Genomic DNA, 19,214 nt, shown 5'->3' with positions numbered 1-19,214 from the left:
CCACTCCCATCTCCACAGTTCAGGAAAGATTTCTTCATGGATCTGAGAGCCATTGCTTCGAAATGTAATCGTAAAGGAAGATAAGACCTAATCTCCCACTGTTCTTGAAGCACAATGGCCTAACTCAGCCACCTGACTCCAAATTGCAAAACCTACTTACGTTAATGGGTTCATCTGCTTAGTTATAACAAGAGTACAATTTCCCTCAGTCTTTGCTGTCCTTCATATCTGCCTGTGATATGTAGCCTGTTCTCATTTAATGCTTACTCGGTAATAAAAATGCCCCGCACCCATACTTTTGTGGAAAGGATTTTCTGAATGGCAAGGAGATTGCGTTTGTAACTCTATCTCTCCAACTGTGGCCTTGGATAAGTCACTTAACCTCCAGAACACAGCTCAGTCTGGGGGGCATGGTGTGAAGTTGGTTTGAGGGTAGTACATAGAGAACACTAAGACTGATAGCTCTTATTCTCTCTCTCTCTCTCTCTCTCTCTCTCTCATTCTCTCTCTCTCTCTCTCTCTCACACACACACACACACAGGCACAGGCACAGACACACACATACACACACGTGTACACACACACACACACACACGCACACACACACACAGAGGATACTGGAGCCTGTACCTATGATACTATGTTATCATGAATGCAAGGCAAATGCTCTGTCACTGAGCTACAGCCCCTGTCCTACCAAATATGGACATATATATCTCCCCATTGGTTTGATGGTAGCACCACTGATTGAATTTGGGCAATGGTTCAGTCCTTTAGTCTTGTTTGGTTAGCTTTAGCACTTAAATTTTATTCTACCTTTTTTTTTTCCACCTGAAAAAATGCTGACTTTTCTTCAGATGCCAAATTAGGAAGGTATTGCCTTTCTCCTGGATTGGCAAACCTCTGTTTTAGAGTGGAGATCAAGTTCTGATAGCCATATGCAAACAGTATTTGAGCAGGGCACAGTCATGGTGGCACAATCTTTTATAATCTCAGGCAGGCAGATCTCTGTGAGGTGAAGGCCAGCCTGGTCTACACAGTGAGTCCCAGACTGGTCAGGACTTCACAGTGAGACCGTCTAAAACAAACAAACAAAAAACAAAACACAACAAAATAAACCCAGCACCTGAAACTAAGGAATCATTTGGTCCTCAGTGAACCTGGCCCAGGGGCCCTCACCTTCATAGGACCAGTTGTTGTTGAAGGTCTGCGTCAGGGCCTGCATCTCTTGTAGCAGGACTGAATCTGCCTGAGACGAGATTTCTCCTCCATCCTCCTCTTCCAGCACCTCCACTTCCTCCTCAGGATCTGGGGAGTTCTGCATCATTTCTTCGATCTCCTCAATCACCTAAGGATAAAGCACAAACTCTGTTCCTTCCTGGAGGGGTGTTCCAGTTCATTCGAGCAGCCAGCGGCATTCCTAGTTCATTCTCTGTCTTCATAAATATTGGATAATAATAAAAATAGACCCACTTGAAGGCTTGCATATAGTCTGCCTTTAATGTAAAGCACTTTCGTGTAAACCTCTTCCAAGTGCTCCATTTAGTTGAATGCATTATTGGAAGTCAGCTGCTCTTTCAGGAAATGAAGACGGGCTGCCTGGAAGTAAACATTCGCTTCGGTTTGCTAAGCATTTTGTTTCTAAGTGGGAAAATACTTTATCTGCCCAACTACAACACAAAACCCAGTCCATTAATTGTCACACTGCTTGTAACAGAGCAGGGGAAGGGAGGAGGGAGAGGAACACACACATCACCAGAACAACCCCAAATGGGGAGGAAAACAGATGTTTCTCCAGAAGTCACCTGAACCGCAATGGAAGTTTCCCAGTAAAAAGTGAAAGTAAAGGTCAGGAAATGATAAGAGGCCAGCCAATGTCTGCACAGCAAAAGTAGGTAAGAACCCCAGCTCTGAACTCCACTGTCAGCGGGGCTCAGCTCCCTACAAACGAGTTCAGGGTCAAGGTAGATGCTACCAAAAGAATGGATGAACGACTGTGGGCGTTCGCTGTGTGCACATATAGAGAGTAAGCCAGGCTCTCCCGAGGAAGTGGGTCTTGATGAGTCTGGTGACCACAGCACACTCAGCTAGGCCAGCCTCTTCACAGTGCTGTGAGGGACGCAACCTGAGAAGCCAGTAGACTGATCTGGAGACAGGTTTCTTCTTGATGGGCTGGACTGAAAGGAACAGAGCTTACCTACGGGTTTCTTCTTTTGAAATAATCTGTTTTTATACACAAACGTTTTTCAAACTGAACTGAAAATTTAGGACGCGCCTAGTCTTCGAAGGGTATTTTGTAAAACGTGACCAAGTAACACGGCTGCTCTTTAAGGTTTTATGGCTGAGAGCAGTTTTCATTTGTGCCCATGATGGCTACTATTGCTAGTCAGTTTAATAGCCTCTAAAGTCATCTGGGAGACAAATGTCTGAGCAAGTCTGTGAGGTGATTCTGATTAGGTTAATTAAGGTGGTAAGACCCACCTTAACTATGGGCAGCCCATTCTGGGAGTGCTGGGAGTCCTGGAAGGGGCAGACATGAGAAAATGAAACTGGGCATGGGGCATACACCTTTAATCCCTATGCTCGGAGGCAGAGACAGGTGAATTTCTAAGTTCAAGGCTAACTTGTTCTAAAAGTTTTAGGCCAACCAGGGCTCTACAATAAGACCCGGTCTTGAGAATAAAATGAAATAAAATAAAAAATAAGAAAGAGAAAGTGAAGCTGAGCACTGGCATTTACCTCTCTGCTTCCTGACTGTCCTGTCACGTGACCAGGTACCTCAGGTTCCTGCTGCTGTGACCGCACCTTCAAAGTAGGATCATAGTAAACCCTTCCTCCCTTAAGTCGGCTTTTGCTAAGTATTTAATCACATTAATGGAAAAAGTAACTAGTGAGACTTTATCATTGAGATACAATCCCTCCCTTCAAGTCGCAATCAAAACTGCGAGCCAAGAGATGGTAGGGAGGTGACAGGAGAGGTGGTCCCTCAGTTAAGAGCACTTGCTGTTCTTCTGGAGGACTTGGATCCAGTTCCCACCTGTTAGCTCACAACCACTGGTAGCTACACTTCCAGGGGATCTAACACCCTCTTCTAGCCTCTTCCAGTGCCACGCATCAACATGTACAGAGACCCTCACATACAGACATAAAGTAAAAATAAATATATTATTTTAAAAAGATTTTCGGCCTTGCTGGGTGTGTCGAGTGTAAGGTCTATATAGTGAGTTTCAGGCCAGCCAAAGCAAAGCAAAACAAACAAAAACACTCTCAGCCCCCGTTCTTTTATTTGGTTTGTTTTGCCTTGCTTTGCTGTTTGGGAGACAGGATCTCGTGTGACAAAGCTGTCGAGGAACTTCTGACCTTCTGCGCCTCCCAAGCACTGGATTTACAAGCATGGGTACCTATTCTCGACATGATTTCCTTCAGTCTCCTTTACTTATATTAAGTCCTACTTTAAGAAAACAAAGGGGGTTGGGGATTTAGCTCAGTGGTAGAGCGCTTGCCTAGCAAGCGCAAGGCCCTGGGTTCGGTCCCCAGCTCCGAAAAAAAAGAAAAAGAAAAAAAAAAAAAGAAAGAAAACAAAGAAATGGGCTGGAGAAATGGCTCAGTGGTTAAGAGCTCCAACTGCTCTTCCAGAGGTCCTGAGTTCAAATCCCAGCAACCACATGGTGGCTCACAACCATCTGTAATGGGATCTGATGCCCTCTTCTGGTGTGTCTGAAGACAGCTACAGTGTAGTCAACAACCATCTGTAATGGGATCTGATGCCCTCTTCTGGTGTGTCTGAAGACAGCTACAGTGTAGTCATAAATAATAAATAAATAAATCTTTAAAAAAATAAAAAATAAAAAAAAAGAAAACAAAGAAATTAAAAGACTGAAGCCACTTTTAGCCATAAGCACAGGTTCCAGTGGAGCCTTTTCAGAACAGCTCGTGAAAGCCTGTGTGGAGGCCAGCTCCAATAAGCACTAACAGATATTTGTTGACTGAGAAGTGACTAAGGAGACTCAACGCTGCAGCCTAAGTGAGAAATCACTAAGGCTACGACTTAATGAATCGGTCTCCAAGGTGAAGCATGGCATCCTTTCTCCCTACCACCCCCCACAAAGACAAAAAGTGTCTCTGAGACTCCTTTTGGAAGGCTAACAATTTTCAGGGTTCTATAAAATGCAACAAAACATCCATCACACAGACGCCTGTCTATCACTGCTTCTTAAACAACAACAACAAAAAGGAGTATTTTAAGATCGCACGCACGTACACACACACACACACACACACACACACACACACACACACACACACACACACACCCCTCTTAAGTGCCCAAGCTCCATGTAGAAAAGAAAATCTATGGAGAGCTGAGCCCAGTGTCACATGCCTTTCACCCCAGTACTTGGAAGGGAGGGTAAGGGAGATCTGAAGGGATAAGGGAGTTTGAAGCCAGCCTGGTCTAAAGAGCAACTCCAAGGGTAGTCAGGGCAGCCAGAGAAGCCCTGTCTTGAAAAATAAAATATTTTTTTCATTCAAGTTAAAAAAGAAACAAATCTACACAGGCTTAACAGGAAGTAAAGCCAGGAAACTCTAAACACGGCTCTGGCTCTCATCACCAACTGCTACAATCAACCCACGCATTAGGGATTGAGTTCACATCTACTGTAAGCATAAAGAGAAATTTTAACCTCTTATCAAAGATACTGAACTCATCAACAAGGCACTTTGAGACTGCACATCTTTCTTCTGACCTGGAGGCCCTCATCAACCTTTCCTCTAGAAGAATAAAAGGTTCCCGGACCCTGGGAGGGGGTGTCACTCATACCTGGTCAGCTGTGAGGAGAGGCTCCTCGTTGATACCAGAGTCGTTTTCACTCTTCTCAATGAACTCATCTTCTTCTTCCTTCTCGTGGATCTGTAGAAGTGGGAAGTGACATTCTACCCATCAGCAGGACTAGATTAGATAACACTGACTGCCGGGCCATGTTAGCCTCCCACTGTCTAAAGAGGGGATGTGGAGAGGAGTGGAGTTTCACCCTGTTCCAAATCTGCCCCCCATGGCCAGAAGAAGACAATGGGGTGGGAGTGGGCAGCACCATTCTGACTCGGGATCAGCAGTGTTCTTCAACGCACAGGCAGGTTTTCCTTGGATGACCCAGAAACCTTCCCACAGTGAATGGCACTACAGTCATTCACTCATGTAGCAGATACAGCTACTCATGTAGCAGATACAATTCCTTTACATATATTCTATGTAGGTACACTGCCGCTGTCTTCAGACACATCAGAAGAGGACATCAGATCTCATTACAGATGGTTGTGAGCCACCATGTGGTTACTGGGAATAGAACTCAGGACCTCCAGAAGAGTAGTCAGTGCCTTTAACCACTGAGCCATCTCTCCAGCCCCAGATACACTTCCTTAAGTAGTATCCATTGAGCAGGGAGAAGGGTATCCATATTTTATCACAGAGGTCACTTTAAGGAGTCAATGGTCTCAATTCACATAGTCACAGCTTTTAGATTATGGTAATGGGTACTGGAGAGATAACTCAGTGGTTAAGAGCACTGACTGTTCTTCCAGAGGACTCGGGTTCAATTCCCAGCACCCACATGTCAGCTTACAAATGTCTGTTGTTACTACATGATCTGACACCTTCACAGACATATATGCAAGCAAAACACCAAATACACGCAAAATAAAAATAAGTAAAAATTTTAAAATTCTTTTAAAAAAGAATGTGACAAAATGCCATCCTACCATTGGAATCCAGTTATAGTTTCATAGTGGATACAGAATGCAAGGGATCAACAAGTGATATAGCACATGGGCTAAAGGACAAACTGAACCAAGCATGGTGACTTAGAAGGTAGCCCCAGGGTGATCAGGAATTTAAGATCACCCTTCTACTATCCTATTCCTTCCTAGCAACTTCAAGTCCAACCTGGGCTATAAGATCTACCATGTCAAAACAAAGCGACAAGAGAAAAAGCCAGATGCAGAAGGTGATTGCCTGTAATCCCAGCTCCGCAGGGGCGGGGACAAGGGTGGGGCGGATGCGGATGCGGATGCGAAGGCGGATGTGGAGGCGGGAAAGTAGCAGCAGATCCAAGGCTAGCCCACCTCATCAAGAAAAGAAAGGGAGGAGAAAAAGAAGAAAGAAGTTGGGAGGAGACAGAAAGGGAAGGAAAGAAAAGATAGAAAGAGGGCAAACTAAAGCCCATGCAAAGCACTGAAGGGGAAACTCTGTTTTGCTCATTTGTCCTGCGCCCTCTAAATTCTATAACCCTAAGTAAGAGCCTAGATGTTCACAACCACCGAGACTCCAGAAGTTATCTAAGTCCAACAAGATATTTGCAACAATTCTGGCTTCTCTGGCCGTTTTGCAAATTAGTGATGATTAAAAGTATATGTGCACATCCGGAACGTGTTCAATGGCCTAACTATTTAAAAAGTTCCTTCCAGAAATCCAGTTGAAAACCATACAGGGGCTGCCAGAGGAAACTCCTCCAGAGAATCACCTCCTGTGCACAACCCACTTTTTTTCTTGATTCTAAGAGCTAACCTGCTGATTGCTCTGTCCCCCAGGCAGTTCTTCCTATTCTAACAGGAGACACTCTGTTGAGATTCCAGCTGTCATAGTGTGGCCTCAGAATTTCCTTTGGCAGGTAACCCCTAACTGTGGACATCACCTCCTATACCTGCCTAAAACCAGGACATTGTCATTATTTTAAAAATAAATTAATGAGGATGATGAAGATGATAAAGAAGTGTCTCTTGAATGCCATCTGCTCTCAGCCTGGAGAAAGGGCATGACAAGGAGGTGAGGGGACCACCAGAGGAGCTGGTTGGCAGATGGCAGCATCTATTTCTGCGGTGGAATCCATATGCTTGTATCTCTGCCAAGTCTACCACCTGTGGTAGCTGCTTGTTTCCACGGCTCCCCCACCAGGCAGAACAAAACTCCTGGGGCCACACTTTGTTCACAGCTCTAGAACTTCCCAAGGGTCAGGCAGTCCTGGGGTAGAAGTGTGGCTCTTATTGGGAAATGGAAGGTTTTCTTTTCTGTTGGAATTGCTTTTATAAGCCTCCGATAGCAATGTTTGCCCGTAACTCAAATTCGGATATGACAAATTCAGATTGATCCTCAATGCTGAAAAACAACAGCAAAAGGCCAGGTGTAGTGGTACCTGCCTGTAATCCCAGACAAGGACTTCGGAGATCAGGAGTTCAAAGTCATTCTCCTACCATTTCTATCGACACCAGGAGTTCAAGGTTTGAGCCACAGGAGACCAAAACCAAACACAGGAAAAGCAAGTGCTTACATTTTCTGAAACATGGTCACTTTCTGTGCTCTTACATCCCTAATTTAGCATTGCACCTTTGACCCAGGTCATCTCCCTCCTCAAGTTTCTCCCACAGGGGTGGGGGGGTGTGGGGGTAGATTATGGGAAAGGGAGGTTCCCAGTGGTTATTCAACAGTTAATGGACCCCCGTTGTGGACTGAGTGAGGCACTCCTAGAGTGTGCCTCTCAAGCACAAAACAGCCTAAATTGAAAGCGTTGTCACTGTTGTGGGTACTATAAGCATTCCTTTTCTTGGCTCTCAGAAACCCACCACGGGGTGGGGGTGGAGGGAATAAAACAGAGGGCTCAACACACACAGTACACCCCACCAGAGCCCTGGCTCCTCTCCTGTGGAGCTGCTATCTCTGCTCAATCTCTCAGCTTTCACCACATCCACCCAGACTGTCTCAGGGCTTCCTCTTCTCTGACTTTTGCTCTGTCGGTCCCGCCTCACCCCGACCTGGTTCCATCAAGCCTGTGTTGTTTTCTCAATCCTCCAGAGTTTGCCTGACAGCTTCTGTCACTTCTGAACAAACCCTTTCCCTTCACATTGGCTGTCTACAGACTCCAGACTTCCCCACCCCACCCCCCCCGAAACCAAGGTAGAATTTTGAGGAAAAAGCTTAACTGAACAAGAGATGGGGATTTTGAAAAAAATGACAGCACTGAATCCAACAGCATCTGGACACTCTTATTTCTATCGTGTGACACAGACATCAAAGTCAATTCCTTGGTTACTCGTGTGGCGATGAGAAAGGTACCTGCTCAAAGTGATCCACAGGCTTGTTATGTGGTGTCTGTTTCTTTGTGGACTAAACCTGACAATTATTTCCACGCTGTCAAAGCCAATGAGGCTCTTAGAAGGAAAAAACTATCCACCAAGGACCTTCTTCCTAGATTTAAGAAGACATTAAGTTCCAGAGTGGGAACTGACCACAGCAGGTTTTTCCTCCTCTTGCTTTCAGGAAAAGGTGTGTGTCAGGGCTACTCCCAGGCAACATAATGCTAGAAAGTAACACAGAGCCTGTAACACTTCAACCTTGTGCAGCCGTCTATGGATGGTTTCCGAGACTACTGAGTCCTTGTCTCTAATTCGACATTTTGGAAGTAGAGCCAGGTAGATTGTGAGTTCAAAGCTAGCCTGGGCTTCATCCAAGAGAACCTGGCCCAAACATTTTCCCCTCTTGGTATAAATAATTAAATAGTACACATGCATCTGAAAAACCACAGAAGATCAGGCCTCCTCAAGGCTTTCGGAGCAAACAGCATTGGATCCACACCTCTTGCCACAGCAAGGACACATCTGGACAGAATCTATGAGATCACTGTTTCCAGGCACTGGATGCAGGCAGTGTAAGACTTAGGGCTGGAAAGGAATGAGGAAAAACCAGATCCACTGGGGAGTATAAGAACACCAGAAGCGGTAAAAGTACCAAGAATTTTATTTGTTTGCTTTTGAGTTTTATCTGATTGGTTGATTTTGTTGCTATGATGAGAAAAAGTCTATACATCCTGGAACTCACTCTGCTAGCCAAAGTGGCCTTGAACTCATAGCCCTCTCTTGCCTTCACCTCCTGAATGCTGGGTTTGCAATGCTAGAATGACGGCCCTGAGGGGGGGGGGGGAATGATCTTTTTTCTATGTTTAGTAAAATCATTTTGTATTGTGAAGTATAAAATATAAATCAAATGAAATGCATGATAATAACACAAGAATGGAAGGAACAGATTAAACTTTCAAGTTTCAGATTTTAGCTGAAGAGGTAAAATATTTCTTCTAAATAGACTATGAAAACTGAAAATGTACAATGTGATCTCTGGGGAAAATGCTCTATAAAAATACCAAGAGCATTGCAGTATGCCTGTAATTCCAGAGACCTGAGGAGAATTTAAAGTCTCAAGATAGCTTTTGGCGACTTAGTGAGATCCCCTACTCCCTTCTCAAAACAAAACAAAACAAAACAAACAAAAACCTCCCAATACTTCAGCTGGGGGCAGGTGGATCTTGTGAGTTCAAGGCCAACCTAGTCTATATAGTAATTTCCAGGACAGCCAAAGCTACATAGTGAGACATTGTCTTAAAAACAAACAAACAAACAAACAAAAAAGGGGAAGAGTTATAGATAAAAGTTCATTACAAGAACAAAATGGAATGCCAAAGAAAAGTGAAAAAAAAAAGAAATTTAAAAAGCTGGAGTACGGTGGCACACACCTTTCATCCCAGCACTTTGGAGACAGAGGCAGACAGATCTCTGTGAGTTCCAGGCCAGCCTGGTCTACAAAGCAAGTTCCAGGATAACTAGGGCTGTTGTACAGAGAAACATTGTCTTGGGCTGAGGGGGCGAAGAGGAAGGGGAAGAGAGAAAGTTGAAGGGGGCTGGAGAAAGGTTCAGCAATTAAGAGCACTGGCTGCTCTTCCAGAGGACCCAGATTTGGTTTCCAGTAGCCACATGGTTGCTCACAATCACCTGTAACTTCAATCCTAGGGGATCCAATACCTTCTGCTGTCCTCCTCGGGCACCAAGCATGTAAGTTGTGCACAGACAGACATCTAGACATCCATATACATAAAATAAAACAAAGGAAGGAAAGAAGGAAGGGAGGGAGGGAGGGAGGGAGGGAGGGAGGGAGGGAAGGGAGGAAGGAGGCTGGAAAGATGGCTCAGTGTTTAACAGCATCGGTTGCTTTTCCAGAGGACCCGGTTCAGTTCCAGAGGATCTGATACTTTCTTTTGGCCTCTGCAGGCACCAGGCACTTAAGTAGGACACAGACAAACGTGCAAGCAAAACAGCCATACAAATAAGATACAAATAAATAATTTTTAAAAAATTAAAAAAGAGGGCTGGAGAGATAGTGCAGTGGTTAAGAGCACTGACTGCTCTTCCAGAGGTCCTGAGTTCAATTCCCAGCAACCACATGGAGGCTCACAACCATCTGTAATGGGATCTGACACCCTCTTCTGGTGTGTCTGAAGACAGCGACAGGGTACTCATATGCATAAAATAAATAAATCTTTTAAAAATTAAAAAGAAAATAAGAAAATAAGTCAACCAAAAGAAAAAAAATCAGAACTTTAGAGAAAAAACAAAGAACCAAAAGTGCTCCCTAAAATGCAAATCAAAACAACCCTGAGATTTCACCTCACACCAGTGAGAATGGCTAAGATCAAAAACTCAGATGACAGCAGATGCTGGCGAGGATGCGGAGAAATAGGAACACTCCTCCATTGTTGGTGGGATTGCAGACTGGTACAACCATTCTGGAAATCAGTCTGGAGGTTCCTCAGAAAATTGGACATTGAACTGCCTGAGAATCCAGCTATACCACTCTTGGGCATATACCCAAAAGATGCCCCAACATATAAAAAAGACACGTGCTCCACTATGTTCATCGCAGCCTTATTTATAATAGCCAGAAGCTGGAAAGAACCCAGATGCCCTTCAACAGAGGAATGGATACAGAAAGTGTGGTACATCTACACAATGGAATATTACTCAGCTATCAAAAAGAATGACTTTATGAAATTCGTAGGCAAATGGTTGGAACTGGAAAATATCATTCTGAGTGAGCTAACCCAATCACAGAAAGACATACATGGTATGCACTCATTGATAAGTAGCTATTAGCCCAAATGCTTGAATTACCCTAGATGCCTAGAACAAATGAAACTCAAGACGGATGATCAAAATGTGAATGTTTCACGCCTTCTTTAAAAGGGGAACAAGAATACCCTTGGCAGGGAAGAGAGAGGCAAAGATTAAAACAGAGACTGAAGTAACACCCATTCAGAGCCTGCCCAACATGTGGCCCATACATATACAGCCACCCAATTAGACAAGATGGATGAAGCAAAGAAGTGCAGACCGACAGGAGCCGGATGTAGATCGCTCCTGAGAGACACAGCCAGAATACAGCAAATACAGAGGCGAATGCCAGCAGCAAACCACTGAATTGAGAATAGAACCCCCGTTGAAGGAATCAGAGAAAGAACTGGAAGAGCTTGAAGGGGCTCGAGACCCCATATGTACAACAATGCCAAGCAACCAGAGCTTCCAGGGACTAAGCCACTACCTAAAGACTATACATGGACTGACCCTGGACTCTGACCTCATAGGTAGCAATGAATATCCTAGTAAGAGCACCAGTGGAAGGGGAAGCCCTGGGTCCTGCTAAGACTGAACCCCCAGTGAACTAGACTATGGGGGGAGGGCGGCAATGGGGGGAGGGTTGGGAGGGGGACACCCATAAGGAAGGGGAGGGGGGAGGGGGATGTTTGCCCGGAAACCGGGAAAGGGAATAACACTCGAAATGTATATAAGAAATACTCAAGTTAATAAAAAAAAAAAAGTGCTCCCTAAAAAGACAGATAGAAATGATAAACCACAGACAGGAGAGAAAGGGCACAAGTTATCACTAACAGGAACAAGAAAGAAACCTCACAGACATTAATACAAAATAGAAAACTACAGAGCCATAGTCTGACTGCTCAGCAAGTAAGGGCTTAGCAAGTACTGGTCAAGCATGACGACCGGAGTTCAAACCCCGGGAACCACACAGTGGAAGGCAAGAACTGACCCTCTCAAGTTGTTCTCTGGCCTCTACATATGTACCACGTCATGAACATCCCACCCCAACACACAAAATAAGTAAGTAAATTAAAAACTCAATTTTAAAAGGCTATGGACAACTTCATGGTTAATTCTTTCATTGATAAGATTGAATGGGTAAATTCCTTGAAGTATGTGACTTATGATTCAGGGGCTCTGAGGAGATAGCTCAATGGGTGATACAATTGACTGCAAAAGTATGAGGACCTGAGTTCAAATCCCCAGCATCCATGTAAAAATGGGCATGGTGTGTGCATCTGTAAACTCAGTGGTTACAGATGTAAACTCAGTGGTTACAGATGGGAAATGGAGACAGGGTCCCATTCATCCATCCATTCATCCACCCATCCATCCATCCAATCTAGCTGAATCATGACTCCAGGTCCAGTAAGAGACCTTGGCCAAAAATTAATGTGGTGGGCAATAGAGGAAGATACCTCACATGGGCCTCTAGTCTCTGTACAGACACACACACACACACACACACACACACACACACACACACACACACACACACACAAACTTACAGAAGAAAAGTCCAGGCCCAGGTAATTTCATTGCAGTAGCCTATCAAACGTTTAATGAGGAACCAATTCCAAGCTGACCTTCTCTCTTTTGTTTTAGGTAACTATGAGATACTGTACAGACATGTGCATTAAGAGAAAATGTACAATCAGGAGTTCAAAGAGGACCTGAGACCCAGGCTCTTGTGTCACTGTTGAGTGGGTTTACAGTAAATCACAGCCTCAAAGTCACCGTCTTGCCTGCCAATAAAGCCTGGAGGTCCTGAGTGTTCTGAATTGTTCATGATTAGCAAGCCTAAAATGATAAGCAGTCAATTTTTCCAACAAGTCAGCCAAATGTAGATCCCTTCGCTGTGCTATTTTGAGCAGTAATCTGCAGAGATAGTGCCCAATCAGAGACATCTGCTTCCTGCTCTTTTACTCAGGACCAATTCCTGAGCTCCCCGGAAGATGTGATCTACCACTATGTATCAGCTGCCTGAAAATCATCTTTTGCTGACTACCCAGAGCGTTGCCAGCACTTCCTGTGTACAAAATTGTCAAATGTTCTTCACGGGTGAAGCTAGAAAGTGAAATGGGTAGAAACTGTCTTTTAACATGAATGAAGCCATTAAACGATTTAACCTTTTGCTATGAGAATACCTCTTGACCAATGAGTAGCCATTTCACCTGGATATTAGCTCAATGTTTGTATTTGTCTCTCCCTGCCCACCACCCCTCAGTTTTTGCTGAAACTTTGACCTCCAAAGGGAGGTAGCACCTCGGGTGAGGTGATTAGATATTGCAGGTAGAGCACTCATGAATGGTATTAATTCCTTATAAAATAAGTTCAAGGGACATCATTTGGTCCCTTCTACCAGGTATGGACCTCAAAGAAAGTGCCACCTGTGGACAGATATTATGCCCTCCCCAGAGTGAATCTACTGACAACTTGATCTTAGACTGCCAGTCTAGAACTATGGGAAATAAATGCCTATTGCTTATAAGTCACACAGTCAGATGCTCTGCTCTGCTGACTAAAATACTACTCATTGTACATATATAGTAAGTCCCTGAGGAGCGATCTGGATCTTCTGAGAGACTATACAATCAGCTCAAAAGAAGTATCCAGGCCCCCTTTTAAAAAACTTTCTTTTTTAAGTGTGTGTGTGTGTGTGTGTGTGTGTGTGTGTGTGTGTGTGTGTGTATGTGTGTGTGTGTGTGTGTGTGTGTCTATATGAGTGAATGCCATTTGTCTTGAGGTTGCCCTCAGAGGCGAAAGAGGGTATCAGATCCCTTGGAGCTGGAGTTACAGACGAGTGTAAGCCATCTGATACGGGCGCTAGGAATTGACTTTGGGTTCTCTGCAACAGCATCAAATGCTCTTAACCAATGAACCATCTCTATAGCCTGAGATGTACATCTCTAAGACTGAAGTCCTAAGTAACCCTCAGCCCGAGAAAAAGAAAAAAAAAAAAACAAAAGAAAACAACACAACACCTCCTTAACCATTGTGCAGCCATTTCCCCCGAGCCCTTGCTCTAACCATCAAGCTGTAAGGTTCACCAGACATCTTGGGGGCTGGGAGTGTAGTCACTGGCATTGTGCTTTACATATACAAGGTCCTGGTTTTCAGCCTCAGCACCATAAAGAAGGAACAGGTAAAGGGGAGAAGCCTGGGGAATGGGTATCCATTCTTACTCTTTTTTATGCATAACACTGGGTATCCTTCCAACCTTGTGTTTCATCTTCCTCAACAGACTCATGTCAGAGACATTGGGTCTGGTGACGCTTGTTCCGGACAATGACTCTGAACTGTTGCTTTAGAAGGCTATTGAGTTGTTGGACGTTTTTCTTGCTGGATTCCATATCTTCCCAATCCTGACTAAATAGAGGGCCCCAGAGAGGTACCTCAGTGTCAGAGCTGTTGCCATTCAGAGCTTCAATGTTTGGGTCCCTCCAGTCTTCTGAGAGTGAAGGGATGTAATTGTCTGTCAGAGCATCCCAAACCCTGTAAACAAAGAAAAGCTCTCATTAGCACACATCTGCGGCCAGACCCCGCCCGGGGAAAAGAAGAGCTGGGCCAGGCAAGAGAGAGGCTGCTGTGCGTGCCAGGCTGAGGTCATCTGCCTTCCAGCATGCAGGAGCAGCAGCCAAACCAGAGAATTAGAGGCATGTCCGGGGGAGAAAGTCATGAGCATGGGGCCCTGTTCAGACTTCAGAGAGAAAGGTGGTTGGTTTTGCTTAGAAATTAAACTGCACCCCAACCATACAGTTTATTTCTGAACCTCAGAAATATCCCCGTTCCTTCCCATAGTCTGAGAGAATCAAAGGGTAGGGGAAGGGATTGGGCAGAAACCCTAGCTGAGTCTCCTTAAGATTGGATGACACATTTCAACTTCTGAGTCCTCTAATCTTCCATCAGGAATCAGCTCCTTGATGTCTAATGAAGGCAAAAAGGATAACACCAATATTGTAACTGCTCACTTCTTTCCCAAAATGCTCTAGGGAGCACACAGTCCTGCCTCCTTACGTAGAGTTTAAAAGTGCAGTGTCTCCATTACGGATACCAAGGCAAATGTACAGAACGGAAGAAAAGCCCGGCATGGTGACAACTTTAACCCCAGCAGCACTCAGGAGGCGGAGTCAAGTGGATCTCCGTGAGTGACTTTGAGGCTAGTCTGCTCTCCATATTAAGTTCTGGGGCAGGTGGGGGGGAATGACTTTAAAAAAAATTCTGAAGTCACAACATGTCAGGAAAATGAGTGAGTTAGGCACCTGAGCACAGACACTTGAAATCAAATACCTAACAATAAGGTAACTGTCAGAAAATCGGGAATGGCGTAAGATATGTGGGCAAATTAAAAAAAAAAACCAGATTTTCCTAGAAGATAGTATATAATAGTTAAATTAAAAAAAACTCGTGAAAACAATTTATTAACAGGGAAGACATCCTCTTGACATTTTCCCGCCATACAAGAAAGCACTCGGAGAAGAGAACAAAGTCATCAAGTGTTCATGAGACAACTACTCAACAGGATTTAAGAGCCTGTTTCCTATGTGTGTATGGGTGGACTCATTGTGTGTGTGTCTGAGGGCACCTGTGTGTGTGTGTGTGTGTGTGTGTGTGTGTGTGTGTGTGTGTGTGTGTGTAAACTGGAGGGGCAGCTTTGGGTATCTTCTACTGCTCTTCTACACATTTTTGAGACACGGTCTCTTGCTGAACCAAGCATTTTAGCTAGGCTTGCAGCTTCTGAGTCCCCATGACTCCCCTGCCTCTGCCCCTTCATCCCTAAGCTTCCAGATGAACCCTCCTGGTGCATAGAGCTTTTCACATGGGTGCTGGGGAATCCAAACTCAGCTCCTCGAGCTTCTGCAGCAAACACTAAGCCATCTCCCCAACCCGGAGTCAGCTTCTTAAACCATGGAGATATCCCAATTACTGTCAGGCACTATTAAAGCTGTTAAATAAATAAATTTTTTATTTATAAAAAAATAAATAAAATAAATAATTTATTTAAAATTATTTAAATAAATTAAATAATCCAGGTCCCACTGGAATTGTGGGTCCGAGAAGAAAATATGACTTGCTAACTCAAAGAGAATGCTCCAGCCACCACACCCTCTAGAAAGGTCATGGACCCACGCTTAAATCACTGTGCTACGTTAGTGCTTTGGGAATGGACACTCCTTCAGCTAGGTCCATACAGGAAATGCTGGAGAAGCAAGATTCAGCAGAGTCCAAACTAGGCTGTGTCTGTCGTTCCTGGGGAGGGAGTTGAAATCTTAAGGGACTGCACATCTTCTATTGGCCTGGAGACTGACAGTGGAACCATGTAAACTATTTTTTCCTGAAGTGAGTCAGGCATTTGGAAAAGGATGCTGCTTGAGTGCGAGCGGCCCCAGTGGCGTGGATTGTACAAAGACATGTATACATGTTGCAAATCTTACCATTAGGGCTCCAACAGTACACACACACACACACACACACACACACACACACACACACACACACACGCACCCCTATACATCTAGACTGACAATACAATACTCAGCTCAAAATGCTAATTTAATTTTAAGTTAGTAACAAATCCCATAATTGTCTTCAGTCAGCCACTTCCCAGGTCCGATAATACAAAGCTCACATTTACACATGTTAATAGGAATACACATTTGTGGTTCTCAACCTTTTTTCTTCTCTCAAATATGTAAATAGAATAAACAATATCTCTCCTTTGTACTTCTAAGAACCTTGAACCCTTTTTTCTTCTCTTTCTTTCTTTCTTTTTTTTCTTTTCTTTTCTTTTTCTTTTTCTTTTTCTTTTTTTTTTTTTTTTGAGACAGAGTTTTTCAGTATAGCCCTGTCTGTCCTGAAACTTGCTTTGCTGGGACCCAACTGGAAAACTATAAAACATTTACTTATCTTCCATTTAAAGTATATCTAGTGATGGCTTATTTATTGGGTAGACTTTGATTTTTAACATTATCTTTAGCTTATAATTTCTATCTGAAGAATGGGAAGCAGCCATTGCTCCAAATGTTTAGACTTCTGTAGAGCGTAGCAGGGGCTAAGAACAACCCCAGTGAGATGGGAGGGGGGAGAGCTGCCACTCCTAGTTTTAGTTTGCTTGGGTCTGGTGCAATACTCCCAGTTTGTAGTAGCTTTAAAAAGTTTCTCAAGTCCAGGCCCATCTTTTGTAATAAGGAAATGGAGTGACCTCATGTACATAAGGAAGAGATTCTGGGCCAGAGGTGAGGGTCAGAACCTGTAATCCCAGTACTCAGGTGATTGAGGCAGGAGGATCCACACCAATCTGATCTACATAGCAAGATCCTGTTTCAGTTCGTAAAAGGGTAAAGATATGAGGAAAGGAAGAAGGGGGACAAATGAGGGAGAGGGGGAAAAGGAGAGAGTGAGAGGGAGAAGGAGGGAAGATGATTATGAAACATTTTCTGAATTCAAAACCAGATAGATGGATGGATGGATAGATAGATAGATAGATAGATAGATAGATAGATAGATAGATAGATAGTCAGACAGATAGATAGATGATAGAAAATATACTATTTAAATTTGACCTTCACTTTAAATTATGTTTAAAGACAGTGACTCTTACAAAAAGACCATCCTGGAATTGATTATGTAGCCCAGACTGACCTTGAATTTGTCATCCATCCCCTTGCCTCTTCCTCCAAAGAACAACCATTACGATGTATGCCACCATATCCAGGCAGCTATCCTTTAATACCAGAACTTACATACCTCAAATCAGGGATACACTGACCAGTCAATTCCCTATTGGCCAAATAGGTCCAACCCACAGAAATGAAGACTTGCAGGCAATTACTGCATTTCCTCTGTGGTTTGTGCTTTCTTCAAGAATCTCATTTAGCTGTGAATCCTTTTGTCTTTTTTGGGGGAGGCTTCACTCTTTATCGCTAATACTTTCCCTCGAATACTTCCAACTTATTTATGGATGAAAGTTCCTCTAAATACTAAACCTGAGAAGATTATCACAGTAACGCTACGGGAGACTTACAACCCGGTTAGACTTTGAGTCATCCTTTTTCCTGTGCTTAGTCATAATTCCACAGCTGAAAGATCTGGATGCTGTCTGCAAAACAAAGCACGCGACGTGATTCTGGTTCTCATCTGGAGTTTCACAGAGGCTCTAGATGTACCAAATGCTTAGAAAGTACAGCGTCCATTTTCCTCCTCCTCTCCCCACGTCTTTCTCTACCTCTAGCTCAGCAATTACCCAGCCCCAGTCTCTCAGCTGAGGCATCAATGAGGCAGTCCTGGCAGAAAAATGCCTGCGGAGAAGCCCAATAATCCCATGTGATGGTAATTAACCTTGAGCAGCCTCTGCCAGTGTGCCAGGAGGGAACGAGAAGCAGTTCACTGGGCTTTCACTTCTCATAGGCAGAGCAAGAGTTCTGATGCAAAGCGGTGATCAGTTGGAAGCACTCCAATAGAAACTGGACTCATTCTGAAACGCCATTTTCAGAACATGTCCTGGGTGAGGAAAGAAGTCAGGGTCTCTGTAAGCCCTTAGCCCTGCTGCTTCGACAAGATTGAGCTCCAAAGGTTTCAAAACTGAGGGTCCACACAATCTACAAGAGTTAAGTGACTTGACCAAGGTCACACAGAGAGTATCAAAATTAGAATTCTTAGTCTCTTGGGTTCTAGTTCATTTCCTGGTACTTTAAGAAGAAAAGAACACACCCGATCTAATAAAGCCCAACGGCCTTCCTCTTTACTTACACAAGTTCAGCAAACTATAACTGGCCCAGAATTTTGAAAGAACCGGTTGGAAACATTAAAACTGAATTGAAACACACAACCCACCGTTACAGCCCTGGTCACCAGGGTGAATAGCATGGTTATGAACCTAAGCTAGCATTAATTAAAAGGTGAAGAGTGGCCTAAAAAGACAATGCATGGGCCTTCAAGGTTACTTATTATTACTCAAGCAGCTCACTTGAGTAGCATATACTTCATTTAAAAACATGACGGGATCACTTACTACACACTAAGCCCTGTGTGACTGGAGAGGGGTATGTAACAGTGAACAAGACAGACCATGTATAGCTCCTGTATTTTCAGAGGGTCAGCACTATCTATTTCCAAATCATCAAGCGAGCCTTTCCCCATCAGGATACTCTAGAATGTACTTCTTACCCGATCATTATGCATGGTTCTTTCCATTCTATTCAAGTCTACAAACAGCTATGCTACCTGGGAAGCACATCAGAGGTAGCTGT

The 19,214-nt window shown here is 44.0% G+C and overlaps 1 protein-coding gene across 3 annotated transcripts in view; it reads right to left on the bottom strand.

Moving 5' to 3' along the window:
• Nucleotides 1-19,214, bottom strand: part of Fez1 (fasciculation and elongation protein zeta 1) — a 45,487-nt gene that overhangs the window by 13,992 nt on the left and 12,281 nt on the right. For all 3 annotated transcript variants that reach the window (XM_087563908.1, NM_031066.1, XM_087563906.1), the window contains 3 exons: nt 14,361-14,460; nt 4,820-4,909; nt 1,180-1,348 (listed from right to left, as the gene is read on the bottom strand). In XM_087563908.1, coding sequence (XP_087420034.1) covers nt 1,180-1,327 — 148 coding nt within the window. In that variant the 5' untranslated portion in view covers nt 1,328-1,348; nt 4,820-4,909; nt 14,361-14,460. The remainder of the gene's footprint in view (nt 1-1,179; nt 1,349-4,819; nt 4,910-14,360; nt 14,461-19,214) is intronic.

Source organism: Rattus norvegicus, chromosome 8, assembly GCF_021556685.1.
Source record: "Rattus norvegicus strain SHRSP/BbbUtx chromosome 8, alternate assembly SHRSP_T2T, whole genome shotgun sequence".
Taxonomy (NCBI): Eukaryota; Metazoa; Chordata; class Mammalia; order Rodentia; family Muridae; genus Rattus; species Rattus norvegicus.
Note: the sequence above shows the minus strand (reverse complement) of the source record. Positions and strands in the feature narration are given on the sequence as shown.